The sequence below is a fragment of the Vulpes vulpes genome, chromosome 7 (genome assembly GCF_048418805.1).
Source record: "Vulpes vulpes isolate BD-2025 chromosome 7, VulVul3, whole genome shotgun sequence".
In the NCBI taxonomy this organism is placed as follows: Eukaryota; Metazoa; Chordata; class Mammalia; order Carnivora; family Canidae; genus Vulpes; species Vulpes vulpes.
The window spans coordinates 88,474,547-88,494,944 of NC_132786.1; the positions used below are offsets into that span (position 1 = coordinate 88,474,547).

At 38.2% G+C, this 20,398-nt stretch overlaps 1 protein-coding gene across 10 annotated transcripts in view; it reads left to right on the forward strand.

Annotated features, from left to right (window-relative positions):
* The window catches only part of UMAD1 (UBAP1-MVB12-associated (UMA) domain containing 1), a 254,545-nt gene that overhangs the window by 137,669 nt on the left and 96,478 nt on the right, over positions 1-20,398 (forward strand). For 8 of the 10 annotated variants that reach the window (XM_072764397.1, XM_026003822.2, XM_026003824.2 and 5 more), the window contains one exon: positions 11,448-11,521. In XM_072764397.1, the coding sequence (XP_072620498.1) occupies positions 11,448-11,521 (74 nt within the window). Of the gene's footprint in view, positions 1-9,246; positions 9,364-11,447; positions 11,522-20,398 lie in introns of all 10 variants that reach the window. The other 2 variants (XM_072764401.1, XM_072764400.1) reach the window with 1 other exon arrangement.

Here is a 20,398-nt window from a genome sequence, read left to right on the forward strand (position 1 = left end):
CTGATTTTAAAGTCTCTATTGACTCTGTCCTTTTTGTTCTACCCGTAACAAACTGCTCGGAAGTGTGTCCAAGTATTTTACAGCTGATCTACCTCATTCTTCCTTATTGCTGAAATCCTGTCCAAACTTTACATTAGAGCTGTGCCTGTTGACTTCTGCTTAAGCCTTTTGTTCAACCTCTACCTTTTGCCCACTTCTCGGTGCTATGAATAAACCTGTTTCCTTTTACCAATCGTGGTGCATCCTCTTCAGCTTCCTGTATTTATCCCATAGTTTCATCAGAAATTTCTTTGTCTCAGACTGTCTGCCACCTTCCTTTTGACAATGCCACATTGGCCATGTTGCATCAGTCAGAAAACAGCCATTACATAAGGAGCTACCATGTGCGTACATGATGCCGGCCACCACAATAGATGCTGCGAATATTGTGGCAAATAAACATGTCACTGCCTTGGTGGAACTGACAGTCTAGTGAGAACAATAGCTAATTAAACAAATGAGTGTGTACAATTAAATGACTGCAAATGTGCAAAGTGCAAATACGGGAGCATGGAAAGGGGCATGAGTTAGGGAGGTTGAAGCTGAGATGTGAAGACTGAGTACCTATTAGCTGGTTGAGGCCTGGGTGGAGGAACATTTCAGACAAAGAGTGGTTTTTGCTCTTCTCATCATCACATTTCACCCTGTAATGAAGCAAATTCTCCTACTCTTTAGCCATGCCACCTGCTCACTGTCATGGATGCGTCTTCCTTCTTAATGGGTTTTTGCCTTTTCACCATTCTAGTTTTGTGCCATCAATCTATTTTGGAGCTTCTGAGGTCAGTGTTATTAGACTGGGATCTACCAGTAGCAGGCTCTTAAAAGTCTGATTTTGTCCTCTGTCTCCTACCCTGTTGCTCTCTTTTTTTTCCCTTCCATTAACTCCATTAATCCCAGAGGTGGGATTTCTATGGGAAAGCACAAGCCAGCAGTGGACACCTTAGAATTGATTTGTTAATATTGAATCCCTTGCCCTGAATACCTGGATTTCATTATGTGCAACCTCTCCTCTTCATCCTAGTGACATCAAGGTTTAAGGTCATTGAAAAAATCTCTCTTCCCCAAAGGAAGTTTAGGTATTTTGCTTTAGATCATTAAAGGAGCTGCATACTAGCTATGAAGTTGTATAATCTAAAATTATGTTTCATCTGTTTCATCTGGTCAAACTATTTCTTATAGCCACGCTTGTCATCGAGCCATAACCAATTCTGTGGCAGAGGGACAGCAAACACAATTTCCTTCACTGGATTTTTCCTTTTTCTTTAAATATATGTATTTATTAAAATCTTATTTTTAAAATGGTGTATATTTGGGGAGCCTGGGTGGCTCAGTTGGTTGAGTGTCTGACTCTTGATTTTGGCTCAGGTCATGATCTCAGGGTCATGAGATCAAACGCCGCATTGGCCTCCTTGCTCAGCAGCGAGTCTGTTTGAGATTCTCTCCCTGTCTCTGCCCCTATCCCCAACTCGTGCTCTTTCTCTCCCTCTCCAAAGTAAATAAATCTTTAAAAAATTTTATATTTAATTGTGGCAAAAGACACATAAGTTATATCTTGCAAAACTTAACCGCTGAAACCTATTAAATATCTTTCCATTCCCCACTCCCCCCTGCCCTGGCAGCCACCATTCTGCTCTGTCTCTATGAATTTGACTGTTCTAGGCACCTCATATAAATGGAATCAAAAAAGTATTTGTCTTTTTATGACTGACTTATTTCACTTAACATGTCTTCAAGGCTCATTCATGTTATGGCATGCATCAGAATTTCCTTCCTTTTAAGGCTCAATAATGTTCCATGTTATGCATGTATCACATTTTGTTGATCGGTTCACCGGCTGATGGACACTTGGGTTGTTTCCACCTTTTGGCTCTTGTGAATGCTGTTGTTCTACTAAACATGGATGTACAGATATTTCTTTTAGACCCTGCTCCCAGTTCTTTTGAAGACTTATCTTACTGAGCCCCAACCTTAACACAGAGATATGGACTAAATATTTAAACAATGTGGGAGGGAGGAGATGAGGAGGGAGGGACAGTCATTCCAAAAATTAGGCAGATGGTAACCTGTCAGCCATGTGAGGTAAGTCTGCTTCAGTGTTTCTCAGTGTTGTTCATGAACCAGCTGCCTTCGAATCTCCTGGAATGCTTGCTAAAAGTTTTGATTCTTAGGTGCTTCACCAAGTTCACAAGTCTGAATGTCTTGTGAGACTCAGGAATTTGCACCCCTGGTGATTCTTACACATACTGAAATATGAGATGTACTGCCCCAGTGGCAGGCAGAGGTCTCAGAACTTGCTTCTGTTTATGCAGATGAAGGCTCTACTCCCCTCCTCTTTCAGCCCTTGCCTTACTTTGGGGCATATTCATCCCAGGCTATCCCATGATACGCTTTCTTTTCCACTCTGTCTCTGTATTGTAGCCCAACTAAAACTTTTATAAATGTACCAAAGGATGGTCAGGTCTGAGTTTGCAACCATTAACTTTGGGGTTACAAAGGAAGGGTATCTGGGCCCTTTCTTTCTCAGGATGCTAAGGGACAATTCACTGTTGCTGAGTGCCTGCTTCAAGTCAGGGACCAGTGAACAGTTTAGGACTTCCTCCCTCAGCCTTGTGGCCTGTAGGTTTACCTGAGTTCTTAAAGGGACCACTTCTCATTCTCTTAAGTGAATGTTTTAAATATGACACAGTGTATTGCAATCCTTGAGACAGTAATTTATGCACTTATGTTGTATGACCAAATAACAAGTGTGGCATCTTCATTAAAACCAACCAGGTTCTTCTGCATTTTGAAATCAAATTATTTGTCTTCATCCAATTACCACATCATGCCACCTCATCATAGCTGCCATGTGTGGCTTTGCTTCTAATTGTGATCTGTGATTTGCAGGTGATTCTTTTTTTTTTTTTTAAGATTTTATTTATTTATTCATGAGAGGCACAGAGACAGAGAGAGAGGCAGAGGGAGAAGCAGGCTCCACGCAGGGAGCCCCACACGGGACTCGATCTCGGGTGTCCAGGATCACACCCTGGACTGAAGGTGGCACTAAACCACTGAGCCACCTGGGCTGCCCAATTCTTTTTTTTTCTTCAATCAGCTTTTCTTCAAATAATGTTGATGCATTTTCCAGAAATACTCTCTTCGCTCTTCAAGAGCATGTTTAATATTTGACATCCATTAAAACTAATGATACTGACTAATGATATACTTTTTTTTTAATGAAACGAGCTGTAGAGGGGGGGAGTGGGGGCAAAGCCATATTAATGATGTTTGGTTCTATTATACCCCATCCACCTTTTTCACAGAATTCTCCATACAAATTTCTGTTCCTTAACTGACTGGGTGCCCCCATAATTTCTAGTTTTTGGCTCATTTCTACAGCCATTTTTGTGACTTGTGTTTGCTTGGTTGAAATGCCTTCTAGGGAAATGTAAATGATGTGAGGGCAAGGACAGGATTGCACTAGTTCACATAGTGCCCAGCATGATACATAGCAGGTATTTAACAAATATTTCTTGAATTAATGAAACTTAACTTGAGGCTGATTATATTTCCTATTTTGTTCTTGTTGGTGCTACAAATTTTCTTTGCAGTTTTCTGTTACACTAAAACCCTTTTATCAATCTAAAAACTCAATTTCAAGAGATTGAGAAGCTTACCTACCTCATATCTCTGATTGGACCAATTGATGCTATGTTTGAAACACACATTTGATCTCATGGGATCACTTATCTTTTTATGTTGAAAACAGACCAAGCAGAACTCCTGACACCAACCAGTAATTTCACAAGTTGATTGTTGGTTGGAAAAGAAACAACACTCCTGACTGTGAGTGATGTGATGTCAGTACATCTCCAACCATAGGTTGCATTATTAGTGATAGATCAATGCCATCATTTTACCCACAACAGGCAACATGTTGGAGTCTGTGTCTCAGGATACCAGATAACCTAGGAGAGTGAGCCTGCTCTTTTCTATTTACCAAGTTTGGCTTCAAGCCATACACACTGAAAATCCTTTTTGTGTCAGTGCTGTTTGTTTTCACAGAGCCTATAGAACCTGTTGTCAGTGGAGGGCTCAGAGCGGCCCTTTATGAAGCTTTCTTTCAGCAGCATTTTGGGATTCAGAGTCAGGAATGGTCAGCCGAACTTACTCTCACAGTATATAAGTTTACTGGGATTTAGGAAAGATAGTAACAGAAATCCGTTAAAGATTTGTACAGCATGATGCAATAGTGTGCAAAATTACTTTAGGGGGAGTCTTGCATTTCTGATCTTGTAGTCCAAAAGTAAGAATGCCTGGGCTTAACTGTTTGACATAGTGTTAAAGCTTAATGGATGTTTTTGGTTGTTTGAAGATCTTTCAGAAAAATTATTACCCATAGCTACAACTACAAGGTAACAAGACTCAGACCCAAAGACATCTGTGGAATCCTATGACAAGTTAATTAAGAGCAGGCCGGTAGACTGATCAGTGGGTCTGACCCCAGTTGGATTTGCTGATATTCCTACTTTCCTGAGTAAACATGTTTCAGTATTCATTGTGCCCTTAAGCTTTTAGAGTAATAAGCAGGGTTTTAGCTGTGCCATTTTAACAGCAGTCGGAAAATCAAATCTAACGCGATGCCTAACAATTGTATAGAAATATGTATTAAAATTAAGATCCACACTAATATAAAAAGTGGACTGTTTGTTCTATTGAGCCCTTAATTTTTTTTCATTTTAACATTCACTTATAATTCCTTCTTTTTATAAACTCTTAGTGAGTATGTGGCTAGAACTGTCTTTCTTATTTACCGCCCCCACCCCCTTGCCATACCTGCCACAGTCAAATCAACAGATGTTGATTGAGTGCAATTTCATTGTCAGAATGATGCCATTGCATTAGTGGTAGTCCATCGTTAGTGAACCTGCAGTGTCATAATTTTGGTGTACTAATTTAACATGTTCTTGGTGTCATTTTAATTTGCTTTTCTTTCATCCCTTGTCAGTTCAAACCTTTTCCCATTTTTGTTTGCTAACTTCATTGTTCCTGTTCTTGGCTCGTGGGGTTCTAACAATTGTCATCAAAATCCTGACTTGCCAGCATCAGGCTCCTGGGCAGGGCATATCGTCAGCAATTAGTACTTCTGTTTTCTGTCTCCTTCCTTTCTTTGTTAGAGGGGAAAATGGGGAGTAAAATGGATAGTATTGGAAAATGTGGGATGGAAAACTAAACTGAGCTGGAGGGGACTCCAATTCAAAGTGTATTGAATAAGTTGGATAACTCAAGTTTTGATAAGTAATGGGAAGCAGCATGAGATTATGTAATGACTTGGCATTGTCAGCGGACTTGGATCCCAACAGCAGGCCTGCCATTCTTATGTGGCTATAATAAAGCCTACCTCACAATGCTGCCAAGAGCCCTCAATGAGATGACACGTGAGGGCCCTCCTGTCCTCTCTCCTTAGCAAGGGAACCAGCAACAGCCCCATGACAAGGACAGTGGGTTGATGACATCAGCACTTAAGACGGAAGCTTTATCTTGCCCCAATTCCTCTCCCTCCTTCCCTGCCCTTTAACATGTTTTCTCCATTCAGTCTTCATAGTAGCCTCATTATGTATCATTATTCCCATTTTTCGGATGAGGAAGTTGAGGTTCTGAGTGACTTGCCCAAGGTCATGGATTTGGTAAAGGATTTGGGTTGAGTTCTGTCAGATTCCAAAGCCATTCCCTTGCCACAGTGCCAGCCTGCCTTGTATAATGAGTGTGTGACTGAAGAAAGAAAAGGAGTTAATGGAGTGGCCATTCCACTGTTCTTTCCACTACTTCACTTGGTGAATAACTAATAAGCAAACACTACCAGAGGGTATTTGCATTTTAAAAGAGGAGCTCATTAACCCTAATGAATTTCTAATTGGGGAATATGTGGGGGAGATATTTCTGACCACTGAGGCTTTCTCCTGTGTCTTCAAGGTGCCTGGCTGTCCTGTCCCCCTCCATGGATTATCAGCTGTTCTGGAATCAGAATTATGTAGTAGAATGCAGTCCCATACTGCTTGTCCACCCCAAATGCCATTGAATGAATTGATAGGGCATTGTGAAAGGATAGCTAAAGGAACATAAGTGTAGGTTAGCAGTGTGGGAAATGAATGTTCAAAAGCTGAATAACAGATTTGACAATTTTGAGGGTCTTCTGAAGAATCGGGTAAGAAAAATATATTTCATAATCAATTTTAACTTCAGAAATGTTCTATCAGCATTTCTCATAGTGTGTTCATGGACCTCTGCAAGTTGTTTAAGAGGTATCAGGTGAATAAAATGCTCCATAGTCAAATATATTGTGAAAAAGAGTTTTATTTTTTTAAAGATTTTATTTATTTATTCATGAGAGACCGAGAGAGAAAGAGAGAGAGAGAGAGAGAGAGAGAGAGAGGCAGAGACACAGGCAGAGGGAGAAGCAGGCTCCATGCAGGGAGTCTGACCTGGGACTCGATCCCAGGTCTCCAGGATCATGGCCTGGGCCAAAGGCAGCGCTAAACCACTGAGCCCCTAGGGATCACCATGAAAAAGAATTTTTAAGTTTCCTTCCTTCCTTCCTTCCTTCCTTCCTTCCTTCCTTCCTTCCTTTCTTTCTAGAGGGGGAGAGAGTGTGGGGAGGGGCAGAGGGAGAGGGAGAATCTTAAGCAGGCTCTATACTGAGCATGAAGCCTAATGTGGGACTCGATCTTAACACCCTGAGATCATGACCTGAGCTGAAATCAAGTCAGATGCTTAACCAACTTAGCCATCTGGGTGCCCCTGAATTTTCTTTACTGAAGAATTTCTCTGAGCCTTTAATATGTTTAAGTGCATTGGAAGTCAACTGGAAGGGAATGCATTCTGCAGATTTTTCTCATGCTTTTGACCATAGAAATCTTTTTTCCATGTGAATCCCTCAAAACTAGTGTTTTATAGACTGTATTCTGAGATACGCAGTTCTATATAATTCTTCTGACTTAAAACAGTTTTATGTATTCACAGCTTTTCATACTTAGGTAGGCTCCAGCCCTGTCCATATCAGCCCATTCCCACTCCTGTGTTAGACCCTAGGGCCTGCCAATAGTAACACCCCTCTTTTCCAGATAAGATCTAATCAATTTAGGTAGAAAACAGCCCTACCAAATAGAGACCAAGTTCTCATTTTTATTGTCTATTAAGCTGGTGTTGAAGAATGTGGCTTCCATCAAAGACCAAATGGATTCTGAACCCCAGAATTAGATTGAGCACCATCCAGTTACAGACCATGCTGGGCTGGGGTAGGCTTTCCCAGGTGGGAGGAGGTCCCTGTGGATGGTCAGAGCAGACAGAGCCATATGCTGCCTAAGGTCCTCCCATTTTCAAGAGAAGGGGAAGAATCATGAGTGCAAAGCCCCCCAGATTACCAAGCCATTGATTAGAGAGTACAGGGAGGCCTTGGGTTAATGATAGTAGAGCTTTTACCACATTGAAGGAGCCTACGGAGTGAGGCTTACCCTACCTCCTCTCCTGCCATAACAAGTCTCCTCTGGGTAACTCAGATAGGCATTGGGGTTCCTCTCCCATCACTGGGGATTTCTCTCCTTTTCTCCTTCTCTTATACTGAGTGCTTACTCTTCACCACCATTTCTCTCCTCCATTGACCCAATTCACACAGTAGGATAGGATCATAATGATACTCTAATGGCCATCCCTTGCTTGTTTCCTCATATAACTCAAACATAACTCAGCCTTTTATCCTCTAAAAGGAAGAATACATATAGTCTCTAGAATAGGGATCGGGAGGGGCACTTGGCTGGCTCACTTGGTAAAGCAAGCAACTCTTGATCTCAGGGTCATGAGTTTGAGCCCCATGTTAGGCATAGTGATTACTTAATAAAAACAAACAAACAGAGGTCAGGAAACTACAGCCTGAAACTTGTTTTTGTAAATAAATTTTATTGGAACACAGCCATATTCATTAGTTTATATATTGTTTTTGACTGTTCTCAGCCACAAAGGTAGTGTTGAGAGTTTTGTGACTGAAACCATAAGGCCCATGAAGTCTATAAAATGCTTCCTATCTAGCACTCTACTGGCAAAATTTGCCAGTCTCTAAAATATGAATGACTTTTCACTTCAGCTCTTTAAGTTCTGAAAGAGCATCCTTAGCATGTATATGTAGCCTTTATTATTTACTTTAAATAAAAACTACATTTGAAGCTAAGAAGATTACATGGTTGTAATATAAGAGGGATTGTTAAATTGTGTCTAGCCTTACAAGCTGCTGGAAAAGTGTCAAGGGGACTGTATTTGCTTTGAAGGATGGGAAGGAAGGACAGAGGCTTGCTCTGGTCAGAACTGTTTGGCATCATCAGTGGAAAGGGAAGAGAACAGATAATCTGTGGGGCTTATGGAAAATAAAAGGAGTAGAGGAAAGTGTCTAGGGGCCCAGAGGGTTGGACCAGCACAAGATCCCGCATTCAGAGCTCCCTTTCGGATCCTTGGGCCTTTCTCTTCACTGTTCTCTAACTCAGATTTGATTCCTCCCTCTTCAGCCCTCATCCTTTGGAACCTTCTACCAAGCCAGATAGTCCCTAGAGATGTGAGAAGACTAGGTTCTGCTCCCACTGTGACAGCCGTCTACCTGGGAGACCTAGGGCAAGTCACTTGAGTGCCTCTGCCCCTGGGAGTTCACTCTGTAAATTGGGAAGTGGAGGTGGATGGGGAAGATGTCTTACTGCACCATAGTGAGAATTAAATGTGGTGCTGTAAAGAAAAGCTTTATGAGATGTCAAGTCCTGTGAACACATTGGTTGTGTTTGTTGTTCTTTTTAAACAGCTGACTTGCAAATGAAAATTCTTAATCTATCCAGTGTATCGAGTTAACTTACAATTTGAAAACTAAAGTACTTTATTTCATATTTGTCCATACATCTTTATTTATTGTTGAAGTGTTTCAACTTCTATGTGGGTTTTAAAAAATTAGAGAAAAGAACTCAGTTTTTCGCATGATAAAATAATTCTTCAGTGGGAAGAAAAAAACCTTCAAAAATTATATTTCATTGTGACCTGTTCTTCTCTGTTTGTGGTCTGTGCAGTTTTCATTTTGTGGCTTTGTTTATAGAGAATAATCTTGCAGATGGCATTTTTCCTTGTAATCAGTTATTGTCCTATCTGAGTCATCGCCAGACATGGCATTTCAGTAAATAGCGATTCTACAATTGCTTCCAGGCAGATGTGTTGTGTGATGTCAGGAACACCGGCTGATAACCTTTCTGGTTATTCAAGCAATGGAGACATGGACAAAGCTTTGTACAGACACACAGCTTGAAGTCAGAAAATGGCCAAGTAAGCGCCGACTTTGTGTTGAATGATTTTAGCCAAATATAATGTTTGTGTGGCTATGGGATAGGGCAATAATCATTTTAAAAAGGTAAAAACTCCCGAGTAAATGACCTTTCATATTGGACAATATATATTGTAAGCATTGGGCATGGGCGTTTTTGAACATACTCTGACCTCCATGTACAGAGCCTTACATTATTACCTCAGCTACTTATGCTGCTGTGGCCTCATGTTGCTAAACTCACCTTGCATTGGTTTGGCCACCAGTAAACTGGGGGTTGATGATCTTGTCCCTTCTGAAAAGTAGGGTTTCCTTAGATAGGCAAATAAATGGTCAGTTTAAACAATCACTTGAAAAATCAATCAAAGTAGTTTGATGTGCTAGGTCACAAAATTAATGTGATTTAGTTTTTCACTTAACAGTTATTAACTTTATTAGCCTATAGACATAACCTGAAAGTTCTTAATGCTTTTGTTTTGGTATGATTTTTTCCCCTTATCAATCATTAACTGTTTTTGAAATCTAGTAAGTTATGCCACAGTTGGGGATCTCTAGAAGCAATACATCTAGTGGTACTTAATATTAGTTGTCTTTTAGGTTTAACAGATATGTTTTAGAAGGACATTAACTGTATGCTGTAATACAGCTTTTATTACGTATCATTTAATATTTTATCTTAGTTTTATGGATTAGAAACTATAAAGAGAAGTTCACTAATTTATTTAGCTAGTATTTATTGAACGCCTATTATGTGGTAGGTCTTGCCCAGTGATAAATAATGTTGCACCTAGCTGAGAACAGAGCTTATAAGCTGGAATATGCATTGATGTGCTTGCATTTTATTTTTTATTTCATCTTTTAACAACTTATTTATTTATTTTAGAGAGAGAGCAGGGGAGAGAGAGAGAATATTGTAAACAAGTGCCACACCCACATGGAGCCCAAAGCATGCATGGCTCAATCTTACACCCCTGAGATCATGACCTGAGCCAAAATCAAGATTTGACCCTTAACCAAGTAAGCCACCGAGGCACCCCATATTTTTCGTGATTTTATAATTTAACAGGTTTATTTACTTCTTTAAAATTTCAATAAGGCTCTTCCTTGATTATCACCAATGGTATGCTAAACTTTTGTGTTTCATAAGAAAAGTTAAGCTCAGCCAGGACTTGCATACTTTGTTATCTCCAGTCAGGACTTATGACCTTCCTTATTAACAAATTCCTAACCTTTAGTGTTGGCCAAATCATCATCTATGAATTTTGTAATCTTCCCTGTTGTGAACATTCCTGAGCTGGCTTAATTTTGTGGGTAGTGCAGTTTACAAATTACTAAACCAACTTCTCATTAATTGTTTCTTTACCTACCATGTGTAAATCACAGATCATTAGTGATAGCCAATAAATTAAAATAGTTCGTTAATTAATTAAATTATGCTTATACTTACCTATACTTGTATCTCTCCTAGGTCCTTGGAGTCAGCATAGTTATCAACTTCATTTAGTAATATGACCAACCCAGGCATCAGCCTTAGGAATCAATATTAACCAAAGGCTAATTTATGAATTTGTTCATTGTTCTCCCTTCTATAAAGATTGTTTGACATTTGGTTAATTATTACATGCAAATATACGTACCTACTCTGAGGCAAATCTGTAGACACACAAGTAAACACTTATAATGAGTAAATCTTATTTAAAAAACTAACTTGGAGGATAGTTATAAAGGCTTTTAATTTGAAAATAACTTGCCTTATCTTCCTTAAACCATAAACTTTCCCAGTTTATTTGAAACATGACTTGATTTACAAAATGTTAATTCACTTGATTTTTCCAGAGTAAACCTCTTTAAAAGCAGGATATATCTCTGGTTTAGGCTGTGTATACGGATATGTATCTATGATTTCTGGAACCTTTCTAAAATTATCATTCTTAAAAGATTAACTTGTTTTGCACCAAAGGAAATAGTAATTGCTTCCATAATGTGAAACGTGTAGTAACAAAAGATATTTTAAACAAATAGAAGATGATTTGGCCTCAGTGGTATGCTAAAGGTTTTGTTTTTGTTTTTGTTTTTTGCTTCATAGGAGATGCAGCCCCTGAGCAAGAAGTGGCAGCCAAAGGTAAAACTTCAGAAGCAGAAGGCAGCCAACCTTTGGAGGTAAGTGAAACTCAGTAAGTCCCTTTGGCTAAAGTCAGGATGATTATAGATTCCTTTGAGGATCAATAGTAACTTCTCCTCTTGCCATGTAGACAGGTGCCTAGGACAAAGAACACAGGCGATCTGCTGCAAGTCAGGGATAGGAGCGCAAGCAGGGATTTTGCCAGTGATAAGCTTTTTCCAATGCTGGAAATGGAAACTTTCTTTTGAAAAAAAGAGGAAAAGAGCACCTAAGTTGAAACATTTGAACATTTTTTTAATTGAGTGATTATTTTCTAATACATTGGACTAAATAGATGATGTGTGAACCTATAGAGAACAGTTTGAAAATAACCTATTCAGAACTTAGGTTGCTGTTTTCAGCATCAAAGTGTACTCCTTGACATTGTTTGGTAGAAAGACCAGGGCCTTTGTTGTTTTCTGTGTGAGAAAATTATTTCTTCCTTGTGGCGACTTCAAAATGTAATTCAGATACTTCCGTGTACTATGTAGAAACATACCAACATTATGTAATTGCTAAAATAATAATTTTTAAGATTTAGGGGGAATGTTAATTATTAGGGTACAAACTGGGTGAATTTTGGAACTTTCTACATGTTACACACCCTACTTCTAGCATAGGAGGGTATTGCTGCAAACAACTAGAAAGAGGTCAGGGACTTGGCCTGTTTTGGTTTAGCCCTAAAGCCTAGCACAGAATAGGCAGTTGAAAAGATTTGTTAAGTGAATGAATGAATACAGTCCCATGGTTTTATATTCTGTGAAGAGGCAGATGACTTCCCAAGTATATCTCCATGAGACCTCTCCCCTGAGCTCCAGAACTGCCCATGTGCCATTACACTTACAAGTTTCTAGGCAGTTCAGCCTTTATGTGACCAAATAATTGTCCATTCCCAGCCCTCACGCCCTGAAGGTTCTCTCTCCTCAGGTTTTCACCATCTCTGTGTAACAGCACCACACCCTCTAGACAGTTTAGAATCAAAACCCCTGAGGTATCCTAGCTCCTCTCCTCCTCATACCCCATGCAGCCCATCAGTAACACTGGTCACCTCCCCCTCTACATCTGGAATCTGACACACACACCCCTCAGCACTGGACTGTTAGAACCCTGGTCTGAGCTGCCACCTCCACCCCATTCTTCTCCCATAAGTCCATTCTTCACACCGCTGATGGCAATACGAATCACAGCCTATCACTCCTCAGCTGAAAACTTGCCAGCTGACCAGTGTAACTAGGATAAATGCTATGTCTTACAGTGGGCTACCAGGAGCAATACGTGCTCTCCCATCTCCTTTCTCTCCATACACCCAAGCCCCAGCTCGATTTCCCGGCTACTGTTCTGTCCCTTGGTCACGTTAAGCTCCTTCCCACCTCAGCCTTTGCACTAGCTATCCCTTTGTTACTGGAGGGTCATTTAGGTCTTAGTTCAAATGTCACTTTTTATGACTACATCAGCGATAGTGTCTTTTCCCCCCAGTCACTGTCAGATAACCCTGTTTTATTTCCTCCAACAAACTGATTACTTCTCAGATTATTTGTTTGTTTACTATCTGCCTCCCCTGGCCGGAACAAAAACAGACTCTTGTGGGCCTGGAAAAGTGTCTGTTACATGGAAGGTGCTCAGTAAATCCCTGTTAGTGATAATCTAGATTTCCCATAATGTCATCATCTGCCTGCCAAGTTAAAGGCCTCAACATGTCATTTTGACTCATTCTCCTCAGCCTCTTTATCAAGTCGATCAAGTCTTCTTGATTCTATCTCATAAGTATCTTCCAAGTCTGGTTTCTCATTCTCCAACTAGGTCTTCGTCTGTTTACTAACTGTTATTAGATGAAGTGGTTTCTTTCCTAAATCCCTTTCTGAAAACCAACAGCAGGTTTTGTCACTTCAGGGTCCCCCACATGCCTTGAAACGTGCAGAATAAAGCTTAAAGCTAAAATGCCATCCAAATGGCACCTCCTTGGTTAACTCTTTTCTCTGTGCTCCCAGCCAGAAATAATGCCAGTGTCCTTGAACTACTTGTGTTGTCTTTTATGACTTCATATAGTGTCAACTCTTGGAAGGTGAAGCCTATACCTTATACTATACTATACTTATACTGTACTTATCCTATAGCCTAGTCAACTACTTCACCCACTTACATACTATCAGACTCATGTGGTATGACAAGGGTGCACTGTCAATGATTCTGGGATGGATAAATGAACAAATAAGCCGTCCTCTGCAAATGCTGTCTTGGGAGTCTCTTCATTAAATCCTCTTTTTCCCCTTACACTATAAACACATAGGGTTTTTTTTTTTCTTTTTATCACTTTAAGAAGTTTTCTTTTTTCATAGGAGTTACCATAAAAGTCTATTAATTTATTATTTTGATATTCTTACTACATTAGCAAGGAAAATTGTAATGACTTCAATTAGTTAAAAAAAAAAAAAGATAGACATCTGATTAAGAAATTGGAACTCTTGTACCAAGCAGAAAAGATTCTCATTATTTTAGTTTTTAATGGCTATATAAGAAATGTTGAAATATTACTTGTAATGAGAATATGTTTGATAAATTAGTATGGATTCAATAATACGTAAAAACACTTTATATTGCCAAAGTATAATTCCCTTTTCTAAGAACACTTTGGATAAGGTGGCTCTTAGTATATCAAAATAGGTTTATGAGATTGTCTGCTATTCCCAAGGAATTGTTAGACCTGGGATGGAGAGGATGTAAATATACATACAACTCTTAGCTATATAAGCAGAAATTCTCAATCTATTCATGGAAAAATTAGAAAGCTCCACAAGTCACTATAATGTAAAATGAAATAAATAAGTTCCTTAAAGTCCATAAATACAAAGATTAGAGATTTCATTAGGGAAGGAGAGTGAAGAGAGGCTTCTGGCACTAGGTGAGCATTGGACCATTAAAAAATTTGTCTTACTATTTATGTAACTAATTCCTATATGTGAAATTCCTTAATGAAATCCTTCAATAAGAACATTTTAATAAAAACTTGGGGGGCGAGAACAATTTGGAAATACAGAGGCAAATCATGGTAGAAATGACTTTCCACACAGGAATCTCAATGACAGATGATAAAGGGTTAAGAAATGAATGTAACTGTGGCCTGAGCCACACTGTAGTTTTGATGGCAGTTAAAATATTTTAAGTAGTCTGTGATATTTTTCCTTATACTTCATAGCCCAAATATACTTTAAAAATGTGTTCACCCTCCAAATAGAGCACTCACCCGACATCATGGAAATTCTAGCATCTAGGCAGAATATAATGTGCAAAAATAGATCTGGTTTGGACATCAAATAAGTTCACTTTACAGAGTTGGATTCTGAGATATCTTCCGATGTTTACACAAAAGACTATGAAAGGCAGGGTGTTTATTTGTATTAAGTGATTAGTGGGACTTTTTACTTTGTGAACTGGAAATAATACGACATTCTTTTCAGAAAAACATAGTTTCTCAGTGTACTTGTCTTCTGCAGTCCTCTTCCCTAAATATTTTAGGGTTTCTCTCAATGATGACTTCAAGTAGTTACTACTCTTTCTACCTTGGCACTCCCTCTATATGATCCCAAAGTATCATCACCTGAAACAGGATAACTTAAGGAAATACTGAACCATCTAGTCCTCAAATGTGGTTACTCTCACATTGTGCTGTAACATATATAGTCTATGTTTTAAGAGCCACTGGTAACTTTTAAGAAAATTCATGATGTTTTGGTGTGTAGAGCATGGCCTCTGTTCGGGCTTATTGAAATGAAAGTCATTAGACACTGGTACTTGGGGAAGAGTTATAATTTGGAACTAATTCCAATTGGAGGATTATCTATCTCCTTCTGTTCCTTCTTTTTTTTTCTTGTTGCCTTTCTGTGTGAATTTTGGTCATGGGTTGTAATGATGTTGCCACCGCCTTCTGCCAGTCTAGGAGCCTGTTACGTACAGCTCGGGGGAATAGACCCACAGATTCATGAGGGGCCGTGTTTTGAGTTTTTGCCATTATGACTCATCTTTTCAGGGAATAAACATTACAAGTAAGCAGGTAATTAGTCATTATTTTCAAATCATCAGTCATGGAAACTGTTTTGTATTGTGAAAACTGGGACCATATTAGCTGCTAATACACTAGTGGGCCTATTCTTTTTTGGTTTTGTAGGTGTATTTCCAGAACTATAAATATGGACATTCCCATATTTTTAAAAATTATATCCAATTTTGGCAACAATTAATTTCAACCAACTTTTAGTAGATACTTTTAGATTAAGTGTGTATTGAGTTTGAATTTCTTTTATTTGTACTACAAAAATTATTTTTAAATCTGCATTTTGGTTTCCAAGACCGAGGAATATGTTTATTTATTTAGTTTACTGGCCTTAAGATCACAAACACAAAAACAAGCCAATAAAAATCTCCCCACAAAACCACAATTCTATTTGTATATTTGTCTTGAGTGACAACTAATTCACATATGCATATGGAGACACATATAAAATAATAACTAACAGATGGTATAGCTGCAAAGTAGGATTTATAAAGATTATTATCAGCTGGTGGTATTGAGATACTACTGTGGTTATGCTGACAGAAGACACAAAAATTATTTATAATAATAAACTGTGACACTAATATCCCCCCCAGCTTCTGTTAACCAAAGTAGCTTATTGCATATTTAATATAAATTTCTTAATGACGACCTAAAACTATCTTACAGCCAATATGTGCTAGGAAATTTATTAGACAACAATTGCAAAACAGGAATTGAGGTAGCAACAACAAAATGCTTGCTAAAATTGTTAAGTACAGAATACTAGAATCCCTGGAAAGTAAAGTAAATATCTGGGGGACTTTGTTCAGCTCATTTCAAGCATACTTCTCAATCAAGTATACTGAATTTCAATTTGTGTTTTTTTAACTTATGTATTTGAAAATAGTTGAGACAAACATGATATGGTCTCATTCATTTGGGGAATATAAATAATAGTGTAAGGGAATAGAGGGGCAGGGAGAAGAAATGGGTAGGAAATATCAGAAAGGGAGACAGAACATGAGAGACTCCTAACTCTGGGAAGCGAACTAGGGGTGTTGGAAGGGGAGGAGGGCGGGGGGTGGGGGTGATTGGGTGGCGGGCACTGAGGGGGGCACTTGACGGGATGAGCACTGGGTGTTATTCTGTATGTTGGCAAATTGAACACCAATAAAAAATAAATTTATTATTAAAAAAAAGAATTAAAAAATGAAAATAGTTGAGTTACCTGTGGAATTCACAGCTGAGTAATTTAGGAAACAAAAGGTTTTTTTGTTTATTTAGAAAGGCATGGAATGCACATATAAATGAAACATGTCCACTTTTCTTCTAACTTGTTTTTATGCTTCCCTTAAGTTTTTTAACAGAGCAGAGGAGCCTTCAGACTCTGCAGGGACTAATTTCCTTGTTTTTACTTCAGATAGTCATTAAAATGAATGAAAATATCCTTGAGCTTTGTGAATTCCATTATGATAAATACTTTGGTTGCCATTTCTTAAAAGGGGACTAAGATGATCCCATTAGAGACTATGCTCTGTGTAGAGAAGAATCAGGGTCATGTGGTGCAGGAGAAGGGGAACTGGAGGGAGGGATTCTCCAGAAGAATTTTAAGCATAGCAAACATCCCTCCCTCTACGGGATGTCAGAATTTCAGCTTTTAGAATTTTCTAGTATAACATAGTATCTAATTTTATTAAAGTGTTGGGATTATAAAGATGATTATGAAACTGTTTATTCTCAAGATATTCGTAGTCCAAATACTGGTATAATGGGTATTGATACTGAAGGCCGTTTAAATTGGTACAACCATTTTTGGAAAGCATTTTGGCAATAAGTATCAAGAGCCATAAAGACATTAATATATTTTGACAGTAATTCCACTTCGAGGATTCTGTTCTAAAAAAATAATCTTTTCAATCCCCAAGAAGTTTTACGTGCAAAAAAAAGATGGCAGTTCATTCAGTGGGATATTTTTCAGTTTTCTTAAATGCAATTTATGATTGGTTTTCAATAAAACATAAAAACTCTTGGCTTCATACTTTCAGTTAAAAATATGAGATACAAAATTGTATATTGGTGTTATGTGAAAACTGTACAGAAAAAGATGATGTGGTACATAAAAGCATTAAGGGTAGTTGCCTCTGGGATGATAGCTGTATGGGTTAAATCATTTTTTCCAGTATTCTTATTTTCCAATTTGTCTGTAATGAGTGTATATTTTACATGCTAGTGAGGTTGGTGATGAGGAAACGATGTATTCACTCAGGGCAGATTTTACTTTAATAGAAGAACTATTTTATATGGCAGTAAAAACAATGGAGCAAGCTATTGAGGATGATCTTTAGGAGGTATGTTGGGACGTTTTTGCCTTGGCTCATTTATATTTAAGATCCCTTAATTAGTTGATCACAGAGCACCACATCTGATCACGATTTGTCAAAACATCTGTCCTCTCACCCAGGGGCCTTTCCAGCAGGGAGAAGAGTGAGGTGACTTGGAGGTTATTCTTCACATCTCATTGGAAATCACACAGCCCAAACTTTTCTCGTTGATCAACCTGTCAATGTCATTGTATCAGCTATAAAGTCATGTTCCCCGCACCCCCCAAATATACTGTGGGCTATCAATTTAAACATGTATTTGTCTAAAAACTTTGGTTTTTCTTTATATCTATGATATTGAGGCACTTAGTTAAATATAATTAATTTTTTCCTTTATAATAATTAGTATATTAGAGTATAATTTTATCGGATGAGAGTAAGGATCTTTGTTTTTTGTTTTCCCTAATATAAAACCTTTTCATATTTCTGATTTACTAGGAAGCAAAGCACAGTTGGATTATGTCATTTAAATGGTAAACTTAATTTTTTAATGTGTTTATCCTCCTATACAAGATACCTTTTGGGAAGATTTTGTAGAGTGCATTTCTCTCATCTTTATTTTCATTTGAATTATCGCACTGTATAATATAGTGAAAAGTACATTTTGGGGGACTCCCTTGCTTACCAAATGGATCATCTGGGATGATGCTAACGTTCTCTTCAAGTTCAATTCTCAATGAAATAAGTATGTTAGATGTGGTTTCTGAGATTTTTTTCTTCCTCAATAGTCTTGGCTCTTCACCACTTTGGAAAGTGAATTGGGATTGGGCCACCAAATGCCAACCTTTATATGACTCTTGTGATGGTGGTGAGGGGGTGGTGATGGACGGGAAGGTGGGGATCTGCTGCATAATGAAAATTTTAGGCATTGATTAATCAAGCTTTTATGCTTGTTAGAAAGGAATAGTCCAGTAATCTCTGCTGGTAAATTGTCAGACTGCAGAAACTAGGCTCTTGCTCTTGCTTATATGGTCGGTCGTGGGCCACTGGTAAAGAACAATTAAATCACTTTATTATTTTTGTAAATCTATGAACCTTTGACTTTTATATTTGACAGTCAGATTAGCATAGGTTATTGATTGCCTGAAACACTGGCAAGATGAATTAACTTGAGGCATGCTTATCAGAGTTTGTAAAGATCTTTTCTGAAACTTCAAATTTCTCTATTTTTGTTACTACTACATCTTTGTCCTAATTTCATTTTCACTGGAAAAAAATTATAATGGGAAGGTCATAATTCTGGCGTTTTCTGGTTTCTACTGGGGTTAACTAGCACACTGAAACATAATGTTCATTCATCCTAGTCAGGAAGGCCAAACTATGTGAGGTGTATGAGAGCTGCCCCTGTTTCCATCCAAAATGCACATATGGTGTGGGTAAGCCAGTAATGTGAGTTTTACGCAATGTTTCTGCTCATGTACACAGTCTGTTGCTCAGCACCAATTATGCTTTGCCAGAAACCTGCTAACCTGCTGCTTTTGTAGCTCTGCTTGATGAAGCTAGGTAGCTTAAAGTGACCACAATGATATTTTTTTAACTTTAGCAATCTTAGTTGGTTAAAGTTGTATAACTTTAACCACCTGCCTCATCTGCTGATTTATTGCAGTTGATTGCAATTAGAATCAAAGAACTGGAACCTTGTTACTGCATTGCGTGGAGCTGCATTAGATCCAATATGTGTTTGTTATATATGTGTAGGAGGAGGAACCAAAATGTGGAAATATTAGCTTTTTTCCTTAGCAAATCCAGTTTTATATCTCCAAATTAGAAAATATTATTTTAAAAAGCATATAGGATATTCTGTTTATATTTTGGTAGTCATTTTGTCATTTTTCCAGTTTTCCCACTTTTATAGTTTTAAAAACCACAAAATCAGCAGGGTGAGAGGTCCATGTTGGGAGAACAACTGTTCCCTATTTCCCATAGCCATCTTTTTTCTAATCCCCTGTTTTTTAATTAGTAACAAATGGTCCTTACTTTTTCCTCCTTCGGTTCATGTTACAGTCGTAACTTCTTGTGACTATATAGAGAGTTTAAATTAAAGCACAGCCATATTTATGTTGTCTTTGCACAACTAGAGATTCTTTTTTGAGAGCTACATTTCGTCTGACTCTTTTGCAGTGGAAAAGTAGCATGCAGATATGTATTTGGTCTAATTGGCATTTTCTGAATATTCCACTTTGTACCTTACTGAGGACTCTTGTGAATATGCCATGAGGATGCACCGATATGAATGCATAGAAAACAAATACACTTCAGTGAAGCTCAATTAAATTTACATCGATTTTTACATTGCTTTCCAGACCTGACGAGTACTGTTCCTTACATATGTCTTTTTTTTTTTAATGAACTTCTGTGTTCTTCTACCCTGTTCAATAATTAACATTAATTTCCACCCATTCAAGGACTGTTTAATGTCCACTTTTGAGATGTCCTATTTAGGAACATGCCTTTCACACATTGCT